Here is a 22731-nt window from a genome sequence, read left to right on the forward strand (position 1 = left end):
TTTACCGTATATTATATGAATTTGAACGGAAGGTGTTTTTGTCCACTGGGGACCTCAAAACGAAAATTAAATCGGTCCCGGGCCCAGGTCTTACCATGAGACCTGCCGTAATAGCTTATTCCCAGTATGGGAAATTCGCTAAAACAATACTAACAACATAAGTTTGTGTCTACGAATCTTGAAGCTGGTGGAATTGATCTCGGTTGTTAGTATTATCATATTCATATGTATAATTTGCTCTTAGAATTTCAAAAAAAAATTGTAGCCTATTAAAAACTACGCAATACTCTCCCCCTTTGGATACAGGTAACAGCATAGGCAAAATAAGTAATCATTTTCGGTCGTAGTATTTAGTAGGCATAGTTTTGTAGACAATAATTCTACTTTCTGCACATTCAAACAACTGCCGATAGTGAAAATTACCTTGCTTGTATTTAATTTAAAATAGAAAATCGGCGAAATAAATTAGATTAAACATTCCATGAACTACTGAGGTTCAGGAATCATTATCACAACAAATAAGTTTAAGTTCTTTATCCAATATTTAAACAACAAGGAGGCTTTTTAAGACGATTTTGCTATTTCGTTAGCATTGTACGAACACAGTTAGTTACACCGGGAACTCCTTCATCAATCGCTCTACAAATAAAAATATAGAAGAAAAACATACTGCTCAACAAAAATGAATGAATCGAAACATACAATGAACCAAATGAATTTATTTTTTAAATTACAAAATGAAAATGACTACAAATGGTGACATACATATCCGTTAGATTTGTAACGGTTACAGTTTAACTATATTTATCAAAGGGTAGTGTTAGTACCTATAAATACATCATAATCAGGAATGTAGTGATTGCATGGAACAGAGGCTATCGTGGTTTTGTAACTGTACGTTGGACCAAAACAGCATGGGATATAATCATTCCGGTTCCATAAATGTAGGCCTATGAATATGTTGACCATTATCTCAACATAATTTTAATTACAGAGAATTAAGATATTCTCTTAATAGTTTTAAAGGAACTGATAATTATTGTTTTTGACTAAGTCGTATTTATTATACCCAACATAGGGCAGAAAACTATTTAACATAATAAGACGATTCAATCATTTGAATAGTCAAAAATATTTGGACATTAATAATCGAAACCAAAACCGGAATTCCCTTTTCATTTTCTCAGCGTTTATGCAGTTTTACTATTATTTTTGATTACATGTTAAGTAGCCTACAAGCCATTTTGTAGAAATTTGAAATATAGTTCCTAATTCCTGGTTCAATAATGTTATTTTAATTACTGTTGACCAATTGCTTTAAAGTAGCATTGTCTAATATGGGTGTGTATTTTGATGTAGCCTACATATTGATTAAATCAAACTTCTAGTTTCAAGTTTAATCCAGTATAAATACTAGTTTCACACTTTTTGCCAGGTTTCTAAACTTAACCACAAATAAACCCACCAATTTCTGTTGATTAAAAATTGTTTTATTTTCAGAAATGACGTCAGCAGCCGAAAAGAAGCTTAACCTGGAGCGGGCCACAAACTTCATGCGACAGTACCGAGACCCGCAGTCCCGTGAACTCAAGAAGTTGTCCGCCAACCAGTTCATGGAGGTCTGGAGTCATTACGACAAAGACGGTCAGTCCGAGTACTAGGAGAAATAGTAAATTATCGTAAGAAGGGTAGAAAGAACAACAACAAGGAGTCAAAGTTAGTGTACAAAACAATTTAAACAAATGGCTCGATTGTTAAACAAATTTAATGAGAGTAAATAAACCTAGCTAATAGTCAATGGTCATAAACGGTAGGTGAATGGTTGAAATTTAGAGGAAACTACAACATATTCGTAAATGAAACAAAACAAGTAGAGAAAATAAACATGATAAGATAACCCAGTAATAGATTTAGGTAAACTGTAATAAGTCTCGATTTTTTAAACTATTTTTTCTAGATAGCTAATATTTTTGTGTAAATTATTTTAAATACGATAAGCAATTGCAGTAAAATAATTTTCAAACTTGCTATAGCATGCAGCTTACAAAACTGAGTGATTCCATTGTTCGTAAGCACAATCTATGAGATGAAAAATGGACTCGGTAGAATTGAAGGTCAAACATTTAAAGAAATTCAAGCTCTAAAAGATACAAATGGGAGGTTGACACGTATGAATCTTCGTCTTAAACTAATACTTCTCAGTTTATTACAGTATCGTTAGAAAATATTATATTCACAATCTTCGTAATAATAAACGTTATAGAATCAAAACATAACAATCATGCACATAATGCAATTATTGGCTAAGCCGTTGGCATGTATAAATAAAATAAAATAAAATAAAATGCGTGAAAATGTTCATTGTTATGGACAGGTAGTGATATATTTTCATTATTGCAATATACAGATTGAGAGAGATTTTCATTTCAATTTTAAACAAACTCAAACAACCCTCTCGACAAGAGAGTGAAATAACTGACAGTAAAATAATTTCCAAAAGAAAGATAATCCAATATTGATTGATGGATTGGTTCTGAAAGCTTCGACAATCTGAAATAATTCCTTTCTAAACGTTTTTAATTAGTTAGGCTTTGGAAATCTTTCAAGCTAACGCAATTGTTTAGTTAAATCTCTAGAATTGAAGCGGCAAAAAACTCCGCAGAATCAAACATCAGAGGTTATGGAATATGTCTATTTTAACATAATGATACTAGACTAACGACTCCTTACCGTAATTAAGTTTGTACCGCAAATCGTTGTTGTATAAAATAATAACAATGCTTGGCTTAAAAGTTACTATAAATCAACCAAATGTTTAGTACTTTGTGGTTCGTTTTTTTTAACCAAATGTTTTGTCTAATTAATCGATGTTAATGGGTCAACTTGTCTCCGTTGATGTTTTGGCCTGGATAGTTTATGTATCATACACCTGAATCCAATTAATTTCAAGCCATCAAACTTAAATATAGCTTTTCTGAGGATCGAACCAATAGTTAAGTGAGCTACGTAACCAAATACTCAACTAGGCTACAATACAGTAAGAGATTCTTGCTACTCAGTTTTAGGTTGATCTACATATAAATTAGAACTTGATCGATTCGTAACTTTAATGCTTTTAAGTTAATTTAAAGTAACTATACATAAGAAGTTCTTAAATTCCCTGACGTTCATTGTCCATTATCTGTTACAGGCAATGGGTATATAGAAGGGACGGAACTAGATGGGTTTTTGAGAGAATTTGTATCCAGTGCCAACGCAGAAAACGTCAGCCCTGAGGTAGGTTTGAGCTCTTGCAATATGCTTAGAAAATTTACCCAAAAACATTTAAAAGGATTCGAAGAATCAAAACTTAACAATTTATGGTTTAGGTTTTGATTACAACTATTATTTTTTTCTAGCTTACATCACAGTTATCACACTAGATACAGACATAACTTTGGATACCGCACTCCACAACTAACCCATAGTTCGTTGGAAAATAACGTATTTTACATAGCTCACATCATTTACCGCAACTTGCCGCCCAACATAACTGATGCTGAATCAGGCAGTGTCGCTGTGTATAAAAGCAACGTCTGTGAGTGGCTGATGACTGCAGAGGCTATAATTCGCTCACCTTACATAAAAATTCACCTCTACCTCAAACACCACCATAATAGCTATCAACATACACTTTTATTCATATATAGAATACATATATTTTTATTGTTGTGCTTAAGGTTCTTTATTTGTTAAATAATATTCTAGTATACATGTATATTTTTAAGAGATCCTGATATGTATCGAAGAGCTTAGACGTACACATTGTTTATAAACTGTGCTCCTGTGTTTGATCTATGGACAATGGACAATACATGTTTCCTGCTGGTAAGAGCTCTTCCCTCGAGCACGGACTTGTATTCTTACCAATGATTATGTATTCATGTATATTTCAAGCTGAATAAAGTGATTTTTGATTTGATTTGATGTGATTAATAAAGTAATATATTGAGGTGGGCTAGTAATATAACATTAAACATTAATTTTTCGTAAGGTAACAACTCTTCATTACAAAAAAAAAAACAATAATAAAAATAAAAAATAAACGCATAGTGTCTATCAAATCAAATAATCTTTATTTCGCACAGAAAATCTGTATAATAGCGTCACAAAAATATAAAATAAATCTAAATTCTAAAGAACGCAAATGTAACAGAACAGTCTAAAATTGAAATTTTGTCACTTTACATTCTGTTCAACAGGTACTTTGCTGCAGCTAGAGTACGTTTTCAAATTATACTAACAAAAGTAATACTAAGTGTAAAGATTTGATTCCAATAAAAACATTTTTTATCATGTCATTAAAATATTAGTCTTGTTATTCAGTTATATTTTTTTGTTTTATTTGATTGAACTGTAATATTGCCATAAGCTTTCTCTAATCATCGCAAGTAAATGTTTTTAAGGGTTTTAGTATTTTATATCTAATGAATATAACCCAGGATACATGTTTGCAAATAATAATAATTTTTTTGTCTGTAAAATAGTCTTTCTAGATCCACGATAGTAAATATACGAGATACTTATATATAAACAAGAAAATAATAATATATGTGTGTCTGTGTGTATGTATATGTACATATACAAATATAACAAATATAATAAATATTATGTGTGTGTGTGTATATATGTATATATATTTTTTCTATTTGTGTCATTCCAAACCATATATTAGTTAGTCAATGTCCCACAATCGGTTGACCTCATTGTTAAGGCAGATAAAAAAAATACCCCAGAAGTCTGGGAATTTCAGTTTATTTTGATTCAATCATGATTCTTTTATCATTTAAAACATGTTGTCAGATAAAGGGAAAAATCTGTTTTGTGCAGAAAGAATTTATCGTATCCGAAAGCCGCAGATAAGGCAACAAAAGCAGGCATTCCTACAGCCAATCCAGGCATGCCGAACGATACGCTAGCATTATCTATGGATAAGAAACCTTTTATTGAATGTCAGGAATTTTCCGATATAGATGAATTTAGAAATAGTTTTAATAGTTCAGATTCACTTTGTAACCAAAAATTCAGTTTTAGAGTATTACAGTTAAATATTCGGAGCTATAATAAAAACTTTGACGAGTTTTTAGTTTTATGGCAGGGTCACCAGATAAAATTCCATTGTATAATTTTGACTGAAGCTTGGTTGAGGAACGACAGTGAGCTCACAGCCCTAGAAGGCTATACCCTGTTTAGAACATACAATAGCCTCAATCAATGTGATGGTCTGGTTGTGTACTTAGATGACACGTTATTAGCAACATGTAACCAGATTTGTATTGGTGGAGTCGCCACCAGCTTGTCCATAGTTTTTACCTGGGCCAATATTGATTGTGAATTAATATGCATCTACAGAAAGTCCCTCCTCGTCACTAGCTTCATTTTACGACGGTCTTCAAACATTTCTTAGTACGACAAACAAAGTCACTTAAAATTATCGCCGGTGACATTAACTGTGAATTTCGTAATCCATGTTTAAATTCACAAGAGGAACCATACCTTGACTTGCTTTATGAATTCGGATTTATTCCACGTATAGATAAAATCACGCGGCCAGTTAGTGATACATGTATCGACCATTATTTTATAAAACTGCCAAACAGGCTGAGTGTCAACACTTCTGTTTTACAAACTTACATTACAGATCATTTTATTGTTTCTCTTGAACTGAAAAGCTTTACAGGTATTAGTAACGGCAACGAGTTTACATACAAGAATACTAATTGGAAAAATATAACAGTAAACCTTGAAATCTCAAAATTGGCAACAAGTTTTAAATTCAAATGACTTAGATGCAGCAACTATACATTTTATTTTGATTTTGCAGAATATCATAGAACAAAACACGTCCCAACAAATATTGAGAGCCAAAACGGCTAAATTAAAATAATGGATTACGAATGGTCTTCTTACTTCTATCCGCAATCGGGATAAATTAAGTAAGAGAGTTAAGCAAAACCCATTCAAAACACAGCTCCGTGTTAGATATGTCAGATACCGTAACTCATTGAAATCCTAACTAAAACGTGCAAAAAATGATTATTATAGAAATAAATTAGATGAGTTCCAGGGAAATCCAAGAAAATTCTGGGAAATTATTAATGATGTAGCGGGGCGTTCTGCTGGCAAGTCTAAATTTCCGTTGGAAGTTTTCAGTGTGGACCGGGATACTGCCCCCACCAACGATATTAAACACATTTGTGATCATTTCAACGAATACTATGCCTCTGTTGGATCACAGGTAGCCGAAGCGCTGCAGCCCGCCGGCCCCTTGGAGGTCGATGACGCTGACCACGCCACAGATTCCCAGTTCTCACTAAGGCCTGTCACCGTTGAGGAGCTTTTAAAAGTGATAAAAAGTATTAGAGGAAACTCTGCACCGGGATGGGATGGCATTCCCTCAAAATTTATAAAAAATAATGTAGACTCTCTCATTTTACCAATATTATACATAATTAACCTTAGTATACGGGAAGGGAAGTTCCCAGAGGTGTTTAAAGTCGCAAAAGTCATACCTGTTTATAAGTCTGGCCAAAAAAACCTAACAATAAATTACAGACCAATTTCATTAATTTGCACAGTGTCTAAAATTCTTGAAAAATGTGTAAAACTCCAGCTATCGGATTACCTTGAACAAGAGAAAATTATATGTGACGCGCAGTACGGATTTAGACAGAACCGCAGTACATCACACTCATTATTTGATATAACCAAATTTATTTCTGAAGAAATAAATAATAAGAAACATGTTTTGATAACATTCCTAGATTTGGCTAAAGCATTTGATTCCATTAACAGACAATATCTAATTTCTAAATTGAGACTAGTCGGCATCGGTGGTCATTCATTAAACTGGTTTATCAGTTATTTAGAAAATCGTTTACAATATGTGTCCATCAATGGTGTTGATAGTGATAAAACTAGCATTGACTATGGAGTGGTCCAAGGTAGTACACTCGGGCCCCTCCTATTCTTGATATGTATTAACAACCTTCCAAAAGTCAGAACTAAATGGAACGTTTTTTTGTTTGCTGACGACACGGCCATGATATCGTCAGGACGCACGTGGGACGAGGCATATGAACACGCATCTACAGACATTTATAAAATTAAACGCTGGTTAGACCAAAACACGTTAACCCTTAACATAAATAAAACAAAAAGTTTACCAATATTTTTTAAGAGTGAAAGTGACCCTAGCCCTAGGCAACTATTCCTTCATACCTGCGGCGACTTTCGGCCAGCGGCTTGTAATTGTGACGTCATAGAGCGGGTAGAGAAGTACACTTATCTAGGAATTATAATTGATCAAAAATTTAGTTGGGCTCACCACATTCATTATCTCAAACAACGACTTAGAAAGCTCATATATGCATTTTCTCAACTTGCTGGTGTTCTGACCACGGATTACTGTAGGACAGTTTACTATGCCTACGTGCAGTCTTTGCTTCAATATGGTATACTGGCGTGGGGTGGTGTCTCGGCCTCATGCTTGAGCCTCTGGCTGTTGCGCAGAGGTCATTAATCAAAACCGTCCTAAGCAAACCATCGAGATATCCAACAGAGGATCTGTACTCAGATTTTCGTGTTCATGATATACGACAGTTATTTGTTAAAACTCTTTTAGTCTTTATTAGGTCAAACAAAAACAACATTTTTACCAATTTGCAGCATAACTATCCCACAAGACATAGAATCAACTTTGGTTACCAATTTCCTAGATTAAATATAACCTCCCTAAAAAGAGTAACCCATGTTTTATCGCCCATATCTTATATCGCAATCTTCCGCCACAAATCCTAGAGTATGAGGAGAGCAGTGTCCCGGTGTACAAAAGAAAGGACTCACCATGGCTTGCCAGCATTGGCCGGACGGCTACGGAGGCGCTGATAAAATCCCCATATAATTGAGCTTATTAGAAAAAAAGTAAAATGTCAGTAAACTGCTGAGACCCTGGCATTGTAGATACATTTTTAGTTGTTAACTTTAATCTTTAGTTACTTTAGGAAATTCTTCTCTGAAATTACTTATTGTGTTATTTTGTCCTTATTCAATTTAGTACATGTTAACTTTTAAATTATGTTTTTATTTAATATTTACTTATTTTTAAGGAATAGTCACCCAGTATATTAATACATGTTTTACTTAGACGAATAAAATTATTGTATATCCAGAATGTAATAGATATTGTTATAGCAGATCTAGAACTCTTTTTCCGCACACGGGCTTATGCCTATGCGGAAAAATATATTTCTTTATAATTTGTATCTGTTTATTGTTTTGTTTAACTTTTGGAAATAAACGATTTGATTTGATTTGATTTGATATTAACTAAGTAAAATGAAATCCAAGCATATATGAAAATAATGCGTTGTTGTAGGCGGTGTCAGACGCCATGTTGGTGGAGCTGAAGCAGTGTTTCATGGAGGCATACGACGACAACCAAGACGGCAAAATAGACATAAGAGAGGTGAGTGATCGTGACAAGTATACGTGAAATAGACATTTTATGTAGCTTTTACAAGTACTTTTACACTAAAAGGAAATAAGTTAGCTTATTTGATATGCAAAAGGAGCTACGTCCATTTTATAATTCACTTCCTACAAATTCTGTCGATTAACCTATTCGTCATACTGCAGCACAACGCATTTTGCTTTCAATGCATGTATTTCGGAGTTAATGAAAACATTTTTTTCTTTCTAGGTAGAATAATGTTAAGCTTAAGTCGAAGACGCTCTAAATTTATTTGGTTGTGTTTTCAACCACGGATTTTTCTTAAGAAAATAGCCTAGTTTTGTTCAATGATGCTATATCATTATACACATTTATTTCTGTGCTAACTTAAAGGTACGATAATTTCAGTAATAAAAATTAGAATTTATTGGTGGGGAACATATTTTTATCATATCTTTCAGTTGAACTTGTTTTAGTAGAACAAAAATTGAACAGATATAAAAGTTGGCCGGGTGTCTCTTACACTGTTACAACGTCAAGTTGAATGCACGATGTTGTAATTTTCGTCACAATGTGTTACAGCTTGCCCAGCTGTTGCCGATGGAAGAGAACTTCCTATTGCTCTTCCGTTTCGATAACCCTCTCGAGGCCAGCGTTGAATTCATGAAGGTAAAAACATCGATTACGTTTATTTTAAATGAGCTTGCCTGATGGAGGCCAGAGTGCGGGATTTTAGCACTAGAGGCCTTGGTTTAAATCGTTCCAAAGGCTTTAAATCTATGACAGGTCTTTTAGTTTGCCATATTGTTTTATTTTTGATAGGTACACAAAATCTATAATTTAAACTAGCTGTTACCCACGGGCTTCACCCAGTTGACTTCATAAGTGTATAGTCTGTGTATAGTCAGTGACATTAACTTATAAAATAAACATTTTCCGATCCATTGCCGACATTTTCTTGAACATTTTAAGACCGTAAAATTGCATTAACAACTGAACAAGACCTTTAAACAAATAAACATCTTACAATACTAGTGGAAGATTAAATGTATAGTTTTAGCTAACATAAAAATAATCTATAAAACACAGTACACATTGAACAATGTACGACATACGTATGCACAAGATGTATGGAGTAAAAGTTTTACTACTTTTACTAGTATTTATTAGTATTTAAAATTAGACCAGTATCTATGAATATTAAAATTAAAACATATAATTTTTATATTCTAATACTCTTGGACGTTTGGATTTCAATTATAGCCTTTTTATTTATTTTTGTCTTTTACTAACTGGTAATTTTTGTGTACTTTTTTTGTTTTTCGTATTGTTAAAATTGTTATGGGTATAGTAAAAGGGTGTTTTACGAATATAACTTGTTATCTAGGGTGTAGAGGGCGAAGAAAAGTACATATTTGGAATAAACAAAGAAGGGTTCGAGCCACAATAACGTTTAACGAGGTCGTAACCGATCCTTTGTCAAAAGCAATATATTGTTGACGACGCTACTGGGATCAGGCTAACTTTTTTCATACTTATACAGCAATACTCCCTGTAGATGTAGAGGTGGTGAGTTTATAAATATGTTCAGAGAGTTCTGTTATTACGATGATGTGCATGGCAATTAATGTAGATTTATAATAATTAATTGAATATTTATAATCTTTGGAAGTTTATTAGTTGAACTTATCAATATGGTATATTTATTTATTTATTCTCTTTGTGTAATATGTGATTGTAAACAATTTTATTATTTTTTTACTACCGATACACGAGTGAAAAGGTGTTTTAAGTAAATCAGGATGCCGTTGTTAATCAGTTTAAAATGTATAAAGAAAAGTTAAGAGGATGATTATTTAGGCATCTATATGATTTTTTCTTAATAGTTTAAAACGAAATACCATTCCAAAAATGATTTAACGAATAATAAAAAAACTAATGATATAATCGTATGAATTTGATTTCACTTTGAAAACAACAAGATTAAAAAGAACTAGTGGCTTGTAGGGACATAAGTCCCTAAAAAGCTCAAATGTAAAACAAATTATTGTAATATTTAAACAAACTCAGAATAAAATTATCTATGTGTCAGAATTGATACAGTGTTACAATAATACATGTACTCACATTAGTACCCTGGCCCACTTATTATTTCTAATTGTATAGCTCTACTCTTTTTTTAAAGGCGCAACTCGTTTCTGATCAACATAAAATAGAAACTACTCTTTGTGTAAGCTTATCTGGTGGCATTTCTCCTAAAGCTGTGATTGATTTTACACCATCTATCAAAATAGGCCTATTTAAACATTCAGTGGGTTCATAGTTTGGCCATAGTAAAGTATTTCTTTGATAATCCGTCCTTATTTTTAAGTACTTAATTGTTAATCTATATATTATTTTTCATTCAATGGATGTATTTTTTGTTTGAAAATATTTTAACGTTTTCATATTTATTTAGCCTACAGTTAAAAAAGCTAATCATCGACTGACTACTAACTCTTTTGCCACTGGTTAGGGTTCCATTATCATGTTAACGAAACCAATCACGAAAAAATCTTTCATCAGCATTGATATAGGTAGCCTACATATTTTTGGTTAGTGAAACGTTAAGAAACGTAAACTACCTCATTTCAGACTAACATTTCAGTTTCTTATCTTATTAGGCCGAGCACCGTTTCTATGTTAGTATGGATAACGATATAGATAACAATATTGATAACGATGCTAATGAATTTACTGTTGATTGCAACTTAGTTAACGATTATGATGATATAAAGGACATTTGCAACGTATCAAGTAATTATTTAAATTTCAATGTAATGCATCAAAACATCCGAAGTTATTCGAAAAATATTGACCAACTGGTAGTAGTGTTAAATAGTATTCCTGTAAAAGTTCATTGTATAGTATTGAGTGAGGCATGGCTGAATGACGATTCCCAGTTGGTACACATAGATGGTTATGATGTACATAAATCAGAAAATCCCTTGAACAGAAACGATGGGTTAGTGGTGTAGATGGACAGTGCGTTCTCGGTGACTTGCCGTCAGCTGTGTCTAGGAGGCGTGGCCAGCTGTTTGTCGATCTCGTTTCAATGGGCCGGTCACCCGTGCGAGCTGCTCTGTGTATACCGCAGCCCAAGTTCAAATTTAATATCTTTTGTAAATGGCCTTCAAAACTACATTTAATTAATTAACGGTAATCAAGGAAATCGTATGACAAGAATTTTAGTTGGTGATATAAACATTAATATATTAAATGTAAATCATAACTCAGTAGAAGACCAATATTTAGATGTTCTTTATGACGCAGGATATGTATCCTGCATCGATAAGGTAACCCGACCTGAGAGTCAATCATGTATAGACCACATTTTTGTACGATTGTTAAAGTCATTCAATGTCCATTCAGCTGTTCTAAATTCATCAAATACAGATCACAGACTAATTTTTTTGTTTTTAAATTCAAAATTTAGCTTAACTAGTGAACATACGTCAATTGTTAAGGAAAAAACTGATTGGGTAAAAGTTCAAAATTTATTATCATGTGTTAATTGGCAATCTGTGCAAGATGATTCTATGGACCTAGACACCTGTGCTACAAAAACGGTAGATATTGTCACACGTGCTATGACTAGCTCAACGTGGAATGGGCACACGGGAGGGACTAAGGCTAAAGGTGTAGTGACGTCATATCTCTAGGGGCTAATGTCTTCTCTTGAGGCAACACGATTACCATAACGAAACGATGGGATTTCAGCGGCGTTCGTGGCATAGTTGGTAGCGATTCGGATTGGTATTCAGGAGGTCCCGGGTTCGAATCCCGCTGGTAGCACTAACTTTTTGTCAACAAATTTTTCATATCAGCAAGTTTGGTTGGTTAGGTTAGGTTATAACAGTTTAATTTTATAATACTAAATTTTAAAATTAATTTTATAATTAATTAAAAATTATAAGTACCGGTAATCATTAATTAGATTTTATCTTATATAGTTTTTATATTATCAGCAAGTCTGGTTGGTTAGGTTATGTTATGACAGTTTAATTTTAAAAATTAATAATTTATTTTATAATTTTAAAACAATATTTTATAATTAAAAAGTTAATTTTATAACTAAAACAAAAAATTAATTTAAATTTTTTCAACTTAGCAGTTCTAGCGGCGAACGCTGACACTACAAGATATGTTAGCCTTAGTCCCTCCCGTGTGCCCCACCGAGCTCAACGTCCCCAGCCAAACTAAACTGTAAGGCCAGGCGCACACAGGCGATTTTGAGTCACGCAACAGTTGCCCGACTAAAATGTTTAACATTGTTTTAAATTGGAGTGCGCACACGAAGGAAACAGTCTGGGGACAGTCGCGCAACTGTTGCAACCGATGTTCCCGGACCCAATTTGCCAGCGACTGCTCTGCGACTCAATTGTTGCGGGACTGTCGCTCTAGGTTTGGTATCCATTAAAACAAGTGTAGATGCGCACACATGCAACTAAATAGTCGCTGTGTCGCCCAGTCTCACCCCAGGAGTTCAACTACTCGTGGCCAGAACTGTCACTAGTGTTTGCTCTCTTGTTGTGTGAAGTTTTTAGAAAATTACAAGTATGAGTGTGCGTGATGAGGATGTCGAAAAATTAATTGATGAAGTCGAGAAGAGGCCGACTATATTTAAAGTCATTGAAACTGTCCTTTCACAAGTCGCTCACTATATATGGGATGAACCCAGTATCTTCTCATTTTCTTTCGCGCGCGAAACTTCAGCAACAAAGCACATACTACGGCTGTATCATTGAAATCCATTCGGAACGCTGTAAGGCTAGGCGCACACGGCGCACACGAGCGATTATTTTGAGGCGACTATTTCATCGGCCGATCTGTGCATCATGTATTTGAATGGAAGCGCGCACACAGGCCATCGAGAATTGCGCCGATTTTAAAATCTGGGTTTTGCCACAGATTCGTAGGCGAGGCGATTGTCGCCCGAAAATCTGTAACGTACAGATTGTTATCAGTCCGGGCACACGGTCGACTAAAAATCGGCCAGTCGCTTGTTGTTCTCCACAGGAGTAGTGAACTTCAGTGTGAGTTGTGTTGTTTTCTTTGTTAAAAAGGCCACAGGTGTTATAATAAAAACTGAAACAGACATTCTATAGTAATTAAAGGACTTTTTACTGTCATCACGTAAAGTGTATAGTTTATAAAACTGTCGATTTAAAAGTCTCTGACTTACTATCGGATGAACCCAATATTTAAGTTTTCTTCTTTTTTTCTTTGGTCTAATTAGAAGAGCACAAAAACACTGGTTAATTCAACAAAGTCCATTTTAGGATAGCTTAAACGCACTAAAAAAACCCATTTCTCGACTAAAAAATCGCCACGTGTGCGCCTAGACATAAATCAAGGGCGATTTATTTTTGGCCGATTTTTTAATCGGCCGATCGAAAAATTGACCGTGTGCGCCAGGCCTAACGAATGTATTTCCAACACGTCTCAAGACTAGATCCGCGACTAAAAAGTTGCCTGTGTGCGCACTCCAGCTCAACTGTCGCTAGACTTCAGAGTCTCCGAGAGAGTCGCGCAACAGTCCCCCGATTAGTCGGGCAACTGTTGCGCAACTCAAAATCGCCTGTGTGCGCCTGGCCTAAGACTAAGAAAATTAAGCCATGGATAACAGTAGGTTTAATTAATTCAATTAGGGAACGTGACAAATTATTCAGAAAGATTAAAAAACAACCATTCAATTTACGATTACGTCATCATTATATAACTTACAGGAATACCGTTCATTCACTTATAAAGCGCGCTAAGTATGACTATTACAGGGACCAAATTGAACAGGCTAATGGTGACGCAAAGCGTTTTTGGGGAATTGTGAATGAGGCTGCCGGCCGCCCAGTTAGAAAACAACCTTTCCCTGTGCAGGAGTTTGCAGATTCAAACGACGCTGTCACTCCCGACCATGTCAAATCTATTTCCAATTCATTCAACAACTATTTTGCATCGGTTGGAGTAGAGCTCGCTACAGCTTTACACCCTGATGGCCCTCCTCCAGTGTTGGTGGAGGCCGATCCCAGCCAGGAGTCTGTCTTCCGATTCCAGCCGGTCACCGGAGAGCAGATTACTGAGGTCGTCAGGAGTATTAGAGGAGGTTCTGCACCAGGCCTTGACAATATTTCAGCAAAATTTGTAAAGGAATCTATTACCTGTATTATTGAACCACTTTACTATATTATCAATCGTAGTTTAAAAACTGGAGAGTTTCCGAATATTTTCAAAATAGCTAAAGTCATTCCCTTATATAAATCTGGACCAAAATCTGATAAATCGAACTATAGACCTATTTCCCTTCTAACGGCGTTTTCCAAAATACTTGAGAAATGTGTTAAAATCCAATTGGCAAATTACTTAAATCAAGAAAATATAGTTTCCAGTTCACAGTATGGTTTTCGAAACGACAGAAATACTTCAGACGCTCTATTCGATCTTACAAAATTTATCTTTGAATCATTCAGTGAAAACAAAAAAAAATCTTATAACTTTTTTGGATCTTACCAAAGCCTTCGATTCAATTGACAGAAACATTCTAATAAGTAAATTAGAATGTATAGGTATCGAAGGACCAACTCTAAGATTGTTTGCGAACTATTTTAAGTCTCGGGAACAATAGTAGTTTCCATAAATTGAGTTGTGAGTGATGTAACACCGGTAGAATATGGTGTGGTTCAAGGCAGTACTCTCGGGCCTCTATTATTTTCTATTTACATAAACGACATATCTAAAGTTAAATTAAATAGCAAGGTGATACTGTTCGCTGATGACACGGCGGTTGTGACCACCGGCAGTACGTGGGACGAGGTGTACGATTCTGCATCGACAGATCTCCACAATTTTAAATCTTGGTTTGATTATAATACACTTACAGTCAATGTTGGAAAAACTAAATGTCTTCCTATTTTTCTTAGAAATATCTTTGGACTAGGTGAGAGATCTTTGAAGCTGCACTGCTGTGGCGATGCACTTGCGATTGGCTGCGCATGTGGAGTGATTGAGCGTGTGGAGCAGTATAAGTATTTAGTGGTTGTGATCGATAGTAAATTGACTTGGGCTCCGCATGTTCAATACGTCAAAAACAAAGTACGTAAGCTCATTTACGCATTCACGCAGCTTCGGGAGGTGCTTTCGGGGCAGCAGTTACGGACCGTGTACTTTGCCTACACAACTAACTATACGCATTTTTAATACAACATAGATAATTTACACATTAACTGTTTACAATTAACATATGTTCTTCTTCTCACTATAAATTTTTGCTTCGCAACGGGAAAAATCAAATCAAATCAAATCAAAATCTCTTTATTCCTGAATAAATATTACATGTTGTTAAAATTGTGTATGTACAGGAAAAATAATTCCCAAGTAGACTATCCGTCTGTGTTTGGGAATGAGTCGGTGTTGCAGTATGGTATCCTGGCTTGGGGTGGTGCCCTTCCCACTGCTCTGGAACCACTTTCTGTCGTTCAACGATCTGTTATAAAAACTATCTTAAATAAAAACTCTAGATTTTCTTCCTTGCAACTGTTTTGCGACTTTCCAGTTTTAAACATTCGCCAATTGTTCATAAAAAATCTTCTTATTTTCATAAAACTTAATAAATGTTCGGTTTTTTCTCCTGTTCAACATCGTTATTTGACTAGAAGTAACATTAACTTCGGATTTTCTTTTCCCAGACTTTCCCATTCAACCCTTAAAACTATACCTTTTTACGTTTGTCATACATTGTATCGAAACTTGCCTTCACATATACGAGAGGCGGAGAGTGACAGCGTCGCTGTGTTTAAACGTAGAGTCATGAGCTGGCTATTAAATCTCGGCGGGGAGCAATCAGAAGGATTACTCAAATCGTTGTACTCATAATTTTTTGCAGTTTCATTTATCACCAAAATCACGTTATTTTTTCTTCATTGCTATATACCACTTACAATCACTAAAGTTGAATTTTGGATGTTTCGATGCAGTTAGGTTTTTTTCATTTCATCTTATTAATATTTTGTTATATTACTATCATCATTAATTGTCTAAGTACTCCTGAATATTTATGGACCTGTGTATAGCTGTATTAGCAACTCATTCCCAAACACAGACGGATAGTCTACTTGGGAATTATTTTTCCTGTACATACACAATTTTAACAACATGTAATATTTATTCAGGAATAAAGAGATTTTGATTTGATTTGATTTGATTTTTCCCGTTGCGAAGCAAAAATTTATAGTGAGAAGAAGAACATATGTTAATTGTAAACAGTTAATGTGTAAATTATCTATGTTGTATTAAAAATGCGTATAGTTTTGGATGTTGGTTTGTGTTTAATGATATAAGTTATTAGTTATTGAATTTTTATTTTAAGGATTTGGCATATGAGTAAGCCTATGATAAATAACACCATTTCAGAGATTTTGCCAGTTTTTGCCTAACTCTGTCCTGTAGAGTTTAAAGTAGCCTACACCTTATTGTCTACAAATTGGCTAAATAACTTAGGTACGGACGGTACGGTACTTTATAAAAGCTTACAGCCTTTTTATGTTGACTTAAATTGTAAGCTTACCTTTTCCCGTCCATGGACAGTTTGATTGTTAAAAATTAACCCTTTAAACTGGAATAGGACTGTGATGTAAATTGTGAGTATTGCCATTAGTTACTAATCTTTTAGTTGACTCTTTTAAAATCATCGGAAATTATGACTGTTATTAGTTTTTAAACAAGTTATTTGTTTATGAATAACTCCTGTACTTCTTTGCAATTGCTCGATTTCGAGCAACATGTACACTAGTACTTATTTAATACGCAAGCAGGTTTTTTTGTGCCAATTACTCCTCTGAAACTACTGAACCGATTTACATGTTCTTGGTGTCATTGGAAAGAGCGTAACGTGAAGTTGTGCAGGAAACTTTCTTTTAAGGGAAATAATTAGAGGGTGAGGCCCTGGGGCCCTTTGAAGTTTCGTATTTCTCCATAAGATTAACATGGGAAACAAAAATTGTTATGAAACTCCAGCTGTTGTCAGAAATTAAAAGTGAGAAGAAGGACACATGTTAATTGTAAACAGTCAATAAGTTTGCTAATTTAACAGTTTGCTACAAACATTTACTTACTTGGTTGAAATGAAATAGTTACTATTTGAATTTGGGTTGGCGTAAATATTACAATGGAAAAAAACGAGAAAACCTGGATAAATTGATATACTAAAAAGAAAACTGAATTAACACTGTGCTGCATTTCTTAGTCATCATTGAAAGAGACGATTTGCAAACCATGGAAGCATAGGAAAATCATAGAACACCACCAAGGGAAAGAAATAGAAATAATGTGTGTTTTCTTTTTTGTTTTTTATAATCGTTATTATGTACAACCTAATGTGGCTATGAGTGAGGCTATTTGTAGAAAACACTAAAAACAAAATCAGCTTTTGAAAAATGATAAGATATTTACAAGAAATGTTGATTACATCGATCTGTTATGTACATCTTGAGTATTCCATAATCTTTGAGTCGAATCTTTTAAAGTCATCAACAATTATGACTGTTATTCGTTTTAAAATAACGCCTGTAATACTTAGCAATTGCTCTATTTCGAGCAGCAGGGACACTAGTTATCTTAAATATCGTTATTGATAGTATTATGAAAAAAATAAACTACAGTGTAAAGTATCAATATACAGTACCTAGTAAGGGTCGATAATAATTAACATACACACATTTATTTGAGAATAAACTGAAATAATATCCATACACGTTTCCCGTTTGTAATTATAATATAACATTAATATAATATTGTTTAATATAATTATTGTTATTGTTGTATAATATTGTAGTATTGTGTAATTATAATATTGTTTGTTAGCCGAAATATAATAATTTTAGTGTTATTTGACGTATTCTTTGTGCTTTTATGTAATTTAATAAGACATACGATGCAGATAAAAAAGTTATTTAATTACATTTGTATAATATACTAAGTATCTACAAACTGACAATATTAAAGTAGTGCTTATAGTTTACAAATATTAATAATTATAAATACAACTTCTAAGTGGTTTTTGGGTTACAAGTGAGATAGTTGCAATCGTAGTTTTTATTTAAAAACCTAATATAACAAAACCAACATTAATAAAACATGTGATTTGAATTTTTTCCATTTGTTTTGATTTTCTGATTATAAACTATTTGGTTGTTTTTTTGTCACCAGCCTAGCAGCCTATAAGACCCATGTTATTTTTTTATTTCAAATTAATTTTTCGTGGTGTTTTTGAGCATATTTAATGTATTAATGGATTCTGTTTTAAAGTGTTTGAATTTAAATTGTTAAAGTGTTTTTTATGTTAATAAATTAGTATGAAATAAATTAATCTTTCAAATGTAATCAAAATATATTCATAAACAGGCAAACTGAAACAGCTATTCTCCATTAGCATTATATAGGAATTTTATATTTACATTTTTTTTGTAATTTTCTCTGTAACCATTAGACGCATTATGACGCTTCAATATACTAAACTATTTGTTTTTTGAGTCTATATCAACGATGTAAAGAACTACATTTACATGAGTTGTTTATATAGTTGGTCTAGATTACCTCATTAAAAAAATATAAAAAAATCTGCAAGCATCTTAATCGTAGATAAGAGGGTAAGCTTTTATTCCAATGTTATTAGACGCAGATGCGTCATGACGACATGGATAATGTGACAAGTTTAAGTGTACACTTGATTTATCCGGTTCGGTAACAAGCTGTCAAAACATAGTCTGGTAGTCCACGTGGCGCTCGGGCCACCCGGCGCTCGCGCCACGTAAAGTGTTGTTATTATATATCTATGCGTAAAGCACGGGTCACACTAGGCTGGCATCAGCGGCGAATTGAAAGAAGCCGCTACTTTCAGCTTAATGTGACCACAAAATTCGCAGCTGGCACCGCCATCCGGCGAGTATTTGTCAGCGGCTGGCGAAGTTGGACATGCTCAACTTTTGGTAGCGAGGCAGCGGCGACTAGAGGTCACGTGACCATTCGCACTCGCTGACGCCAGCGAGCAGCGTAGTCTGACCACCTCTATGCTTGCCAGCGGCGACCAAAGATAATTTCCAACTTGGTTTAACACAAAAGGACAAAAGCAATAGTCTCAAATTTTTAATTAGAGGTTAAACTAATTTTAGTAATTCCTGGAATGTATGTGGTGACATTCGTAAAACATGCCTGTAGGTATGTTTCTGATTCATCTTTTAGTGCGTTTAAAAACGTGGTATTTTTAAAAGTATTTTTATTTATAAATTATTTGTATCCAAGGCCTGGTCCACTAACGTCTCTTCTTGCGGTTAAGCATCTTTTAATAAAATTACCTATTTCTCTTTCACACACATCCTCAATATTAAGTGCTGGTTTATGATGACACAAAAAGTACGAAATGGCGACAAGAACTGAGCTTTAAACTAGGCGATTAAAAGTAATAGTACTTTTAATAGCATAGAAATTATTGAGCTTAGGTGGTCGAGGAAGCAGGTTATTGATTTCTTAAATTTATTCCAAAACTATACGTGCTTGTGGGACGTTTCTTTAAAGAAGTAAGAACATCAAGCAACTTACAGTGATTTGTTGCAAAACCTCACAGCTGTTCCTTCTCACAAATCGTTAATATCACGATCACCAGCGGCTGACAAGCAGCCTAGTGTGACCCGTGCAAAAGCCGCTGCTTGGTGATGCTGGTGCCAGCTGCTGATCACCAGCGGCTGGCGAGCAGCCTGTTGTGACCCGTGCTTAACCGTCCGCATGCGCGATCGCGGCAAAATCTCTAACATGTCCCGCGGCCGTTTGGACATCATCATCGTCTCACGCGGTCACGGAAACGTCATCGTCGTCTCCCGAAGTTACGGAAACGTCATCGTCGTCACACGTGGTCACGAAAACGTCATCGTCATCTCCCGCGGTCACGGAAACGTCATCGTCGTCTTCCGCAATCAAGGAAACGTCATCATCGTCTCCCGTGGTCACGGAAACGTCATCGTCGTCTCCCGCGGTCACGGGAACGTCATCGTCGTCTCCCGCGGTCACGGGAACGTCATCGTCGTCTCCCGCGGTCACGGGAACGTCATCATCGTTTCCCGCGGTCACGGAAACTGCATCGTCCGCATGAGCGATCGCGGCAAAATCACTAACATGTCCCGCGGCCGTTTGGACATCATCATCGTCTCACGCGGTCACGGAAACGTCATCGTCATCTCCCGAAGTCACAGAAACGTCATCGTCGTCACACGCGGTCACGAAAACGTCATCGTCATCTCCCGCGGTCACGGAAACGTCATCGTCGTCTCCCGCGGTCACGGGAACGTCATCGTCGTTTCCCGCGGTCATGGAACGTCATCGCCGTCATGCGCGATCGTGGAAAAAAATTCCCGGTTAATTATAAAATTCACGCATAACTCCCGGGGTTTTCCCGATTCAAAAAAATCACGCATAATTCCCGGTTTTCCCGGTCGGTGGACACCCTGTTAATCAACGTATCTTATAAAGGATTATGTGATCTAGTTTAAAAGGAATATGACCTTTCTGTCATGACAGTAGCTGCTTAAATAGTATTTTCTCTTTGTACCACACTCATATAATAAATATAAGTGACATAGTCTTCATGTCTAATCGTCTAATCGTCATAAACAGTTCCCACACTCTGGAAAGCTCACCTTGACTACTTCCTTCACCACTTCCTACGTCGTGGACCTTTTGTCCCTTCCTTCCCATAGCATTTTAGGATTGCAGATACATTAATCTAATCGTCATAAACAGTTCCCACACTCCAGACTGCTCACCTTTACTACTACCTTCACCACTTCCTACGTCACGGACCTCAAGCCAGTGTCGTCATTTGATTATATTTATGATCCATACCGTTTCTGTTCTAATATCTGTGGAATAATGCTATCAGCTATTTCTTTATCTACTGCATTCAAAAGTCAACAGCTGATCATATGTCTTTGTTTATGTGTCAAATAGTGCGTCCATAAGGATTACATTGACACTTTGAAACCCAGTGGGGCGGATTCCTGAGAGACTTTTTTAACGCCATATAGATGTTGGCACTCACCGATATGGTCTTTATCACCATGCAAAATTTGAAAACGATTGATTCAGCCGTCTAGGAGGAGTTTGCGTATTACGAAATGCATAAGAACCGACGTATAAGAGCGTACTAATAATATGTTGTTATTGGTAGGCTACTATAATATAGTACCAATAACTTTATTTAATTTGACTAACTTTGATTTACTTTATTGTTTCTGCTTTATTCGCTTTACTCGCTTATTGGTACAGTATTTTAGTCTGCTTTACTCATGTGCTAATCAAGCATTGTTAACACAAAAACACAAAGTTTAAATTCCATAACACTACAAAATAAAATTTAACAAAGAAATATTCCTGCGTGATCTACGTCACTGCTTCAGCAGATATCTACATGTGTCTGATGTTGAGGATAGTTTATTCCTAGGTCTCGCAGCTATACTTATTTTCGTTTGTTGATATGTGAGAAAGGAAACATTGAATCAGTTTTACATACAAAACCAGAGTTTACAAAAGACAATGGCAAATAATGTACCTAACCAAAAATAATACCCCCGCCGCAGCAAACCTGCAGACTAAGCGAATTTCAACTTGTCTTATTACATTTTTGCTCAAATATTTCCATAAATAAGACTTATTTTTATTCCCTATTTAAATAACATTAGATTTAACGAGTGTTTAGGTTTGCTGCTACGGGGAAGGTAAAAAGTGTTTTTTGACCATATGTCAATAGTATAGGATGAAATAAATAAATTTGCCAAATTTTATCAATATATATCCATAAACAAGTGAACTACAACAATTTTCATTTTCTCCATAAGAATAACATGGGAATTTTAAATTACACTATTTTTTAATTTTCTCCGTGACCGTTAGGCATACAACAGCGCTTCAATATACTAAATTATTTCTTTTTTTAAGCTCTACAAAACGGTTTAAAAAGAAATTGCAAAATTTTTTATTTTTAGGGTCAAAAATGGGAAAACCCCATTTTTACCCCATTTTTACCCCCCATAAACCCCTGTTCCCATAGTCCGATCATGCTGGTTCGCGAACTCGTTCGAATAAACGTCGGTTTACACGTTTGTACCAAATTTCATCGAAATCGGATCATTTTTGCTCGAGTTATCGCGCTAACGGACACA

At 35.0% G+C, this 22731-nt stretch overlaps 1 protein-coding gene across 1 annotated transcript in view; it reads left to right on the plus strand.

Moving 5' to 3' along the window:
• The first annotated feature begins 1502 nt into the window (after positions 1-1502).
• Positions 1503-22731, plus strand: part of LOC128998153 (chaoptin-like) — a 46199-nt gene continuing 24970 nt past the window's right edge. Inside the window, exons 1-7 of the mRNA XM_054424162.1 lie at positions 1503-1644; positions 3191-3276; positions 8417-8506; positions 9074-9160; positions 11487-11616; positions 12818-12939; positions 14324-14614. Coding sequence (XP_054280137.1) covers positions 1503-1644; positions 3191-3276; positions 8417-8506; positions 9074-9160; positions 11487-11616; positions 12818-12939; positions 14324-14614 — 948 coding nt within the window. The remainder of the gene's footprint in view (positions 1645-3190; positions 3277-8416; positions 8507-9073; positions 9161-11486; positions 11617-12817; positions 12940-14323; positions 14615-22731) is intronic.

The sequence above is a fragment of the Macrosteles quadrilineatus genome, unplaced genomic scaffold (genome assembly GCF_028750875.1).
Source record: "Macrosteles quadrilineatus isolate MER2022 unplaced genomic scaffold, UCM_ALF_1.0 Scaffold_7__1_contigs__length_78375512, whole genome shotgun sequence".
Taxonomy (NCBI): domain Eukaryota; kingdom Metazoa; phylum Arthropoda; class Insecta; order Hemiptera; family Cicadellidae; genus Macrosteles; species Macrosteles quadrilineatus.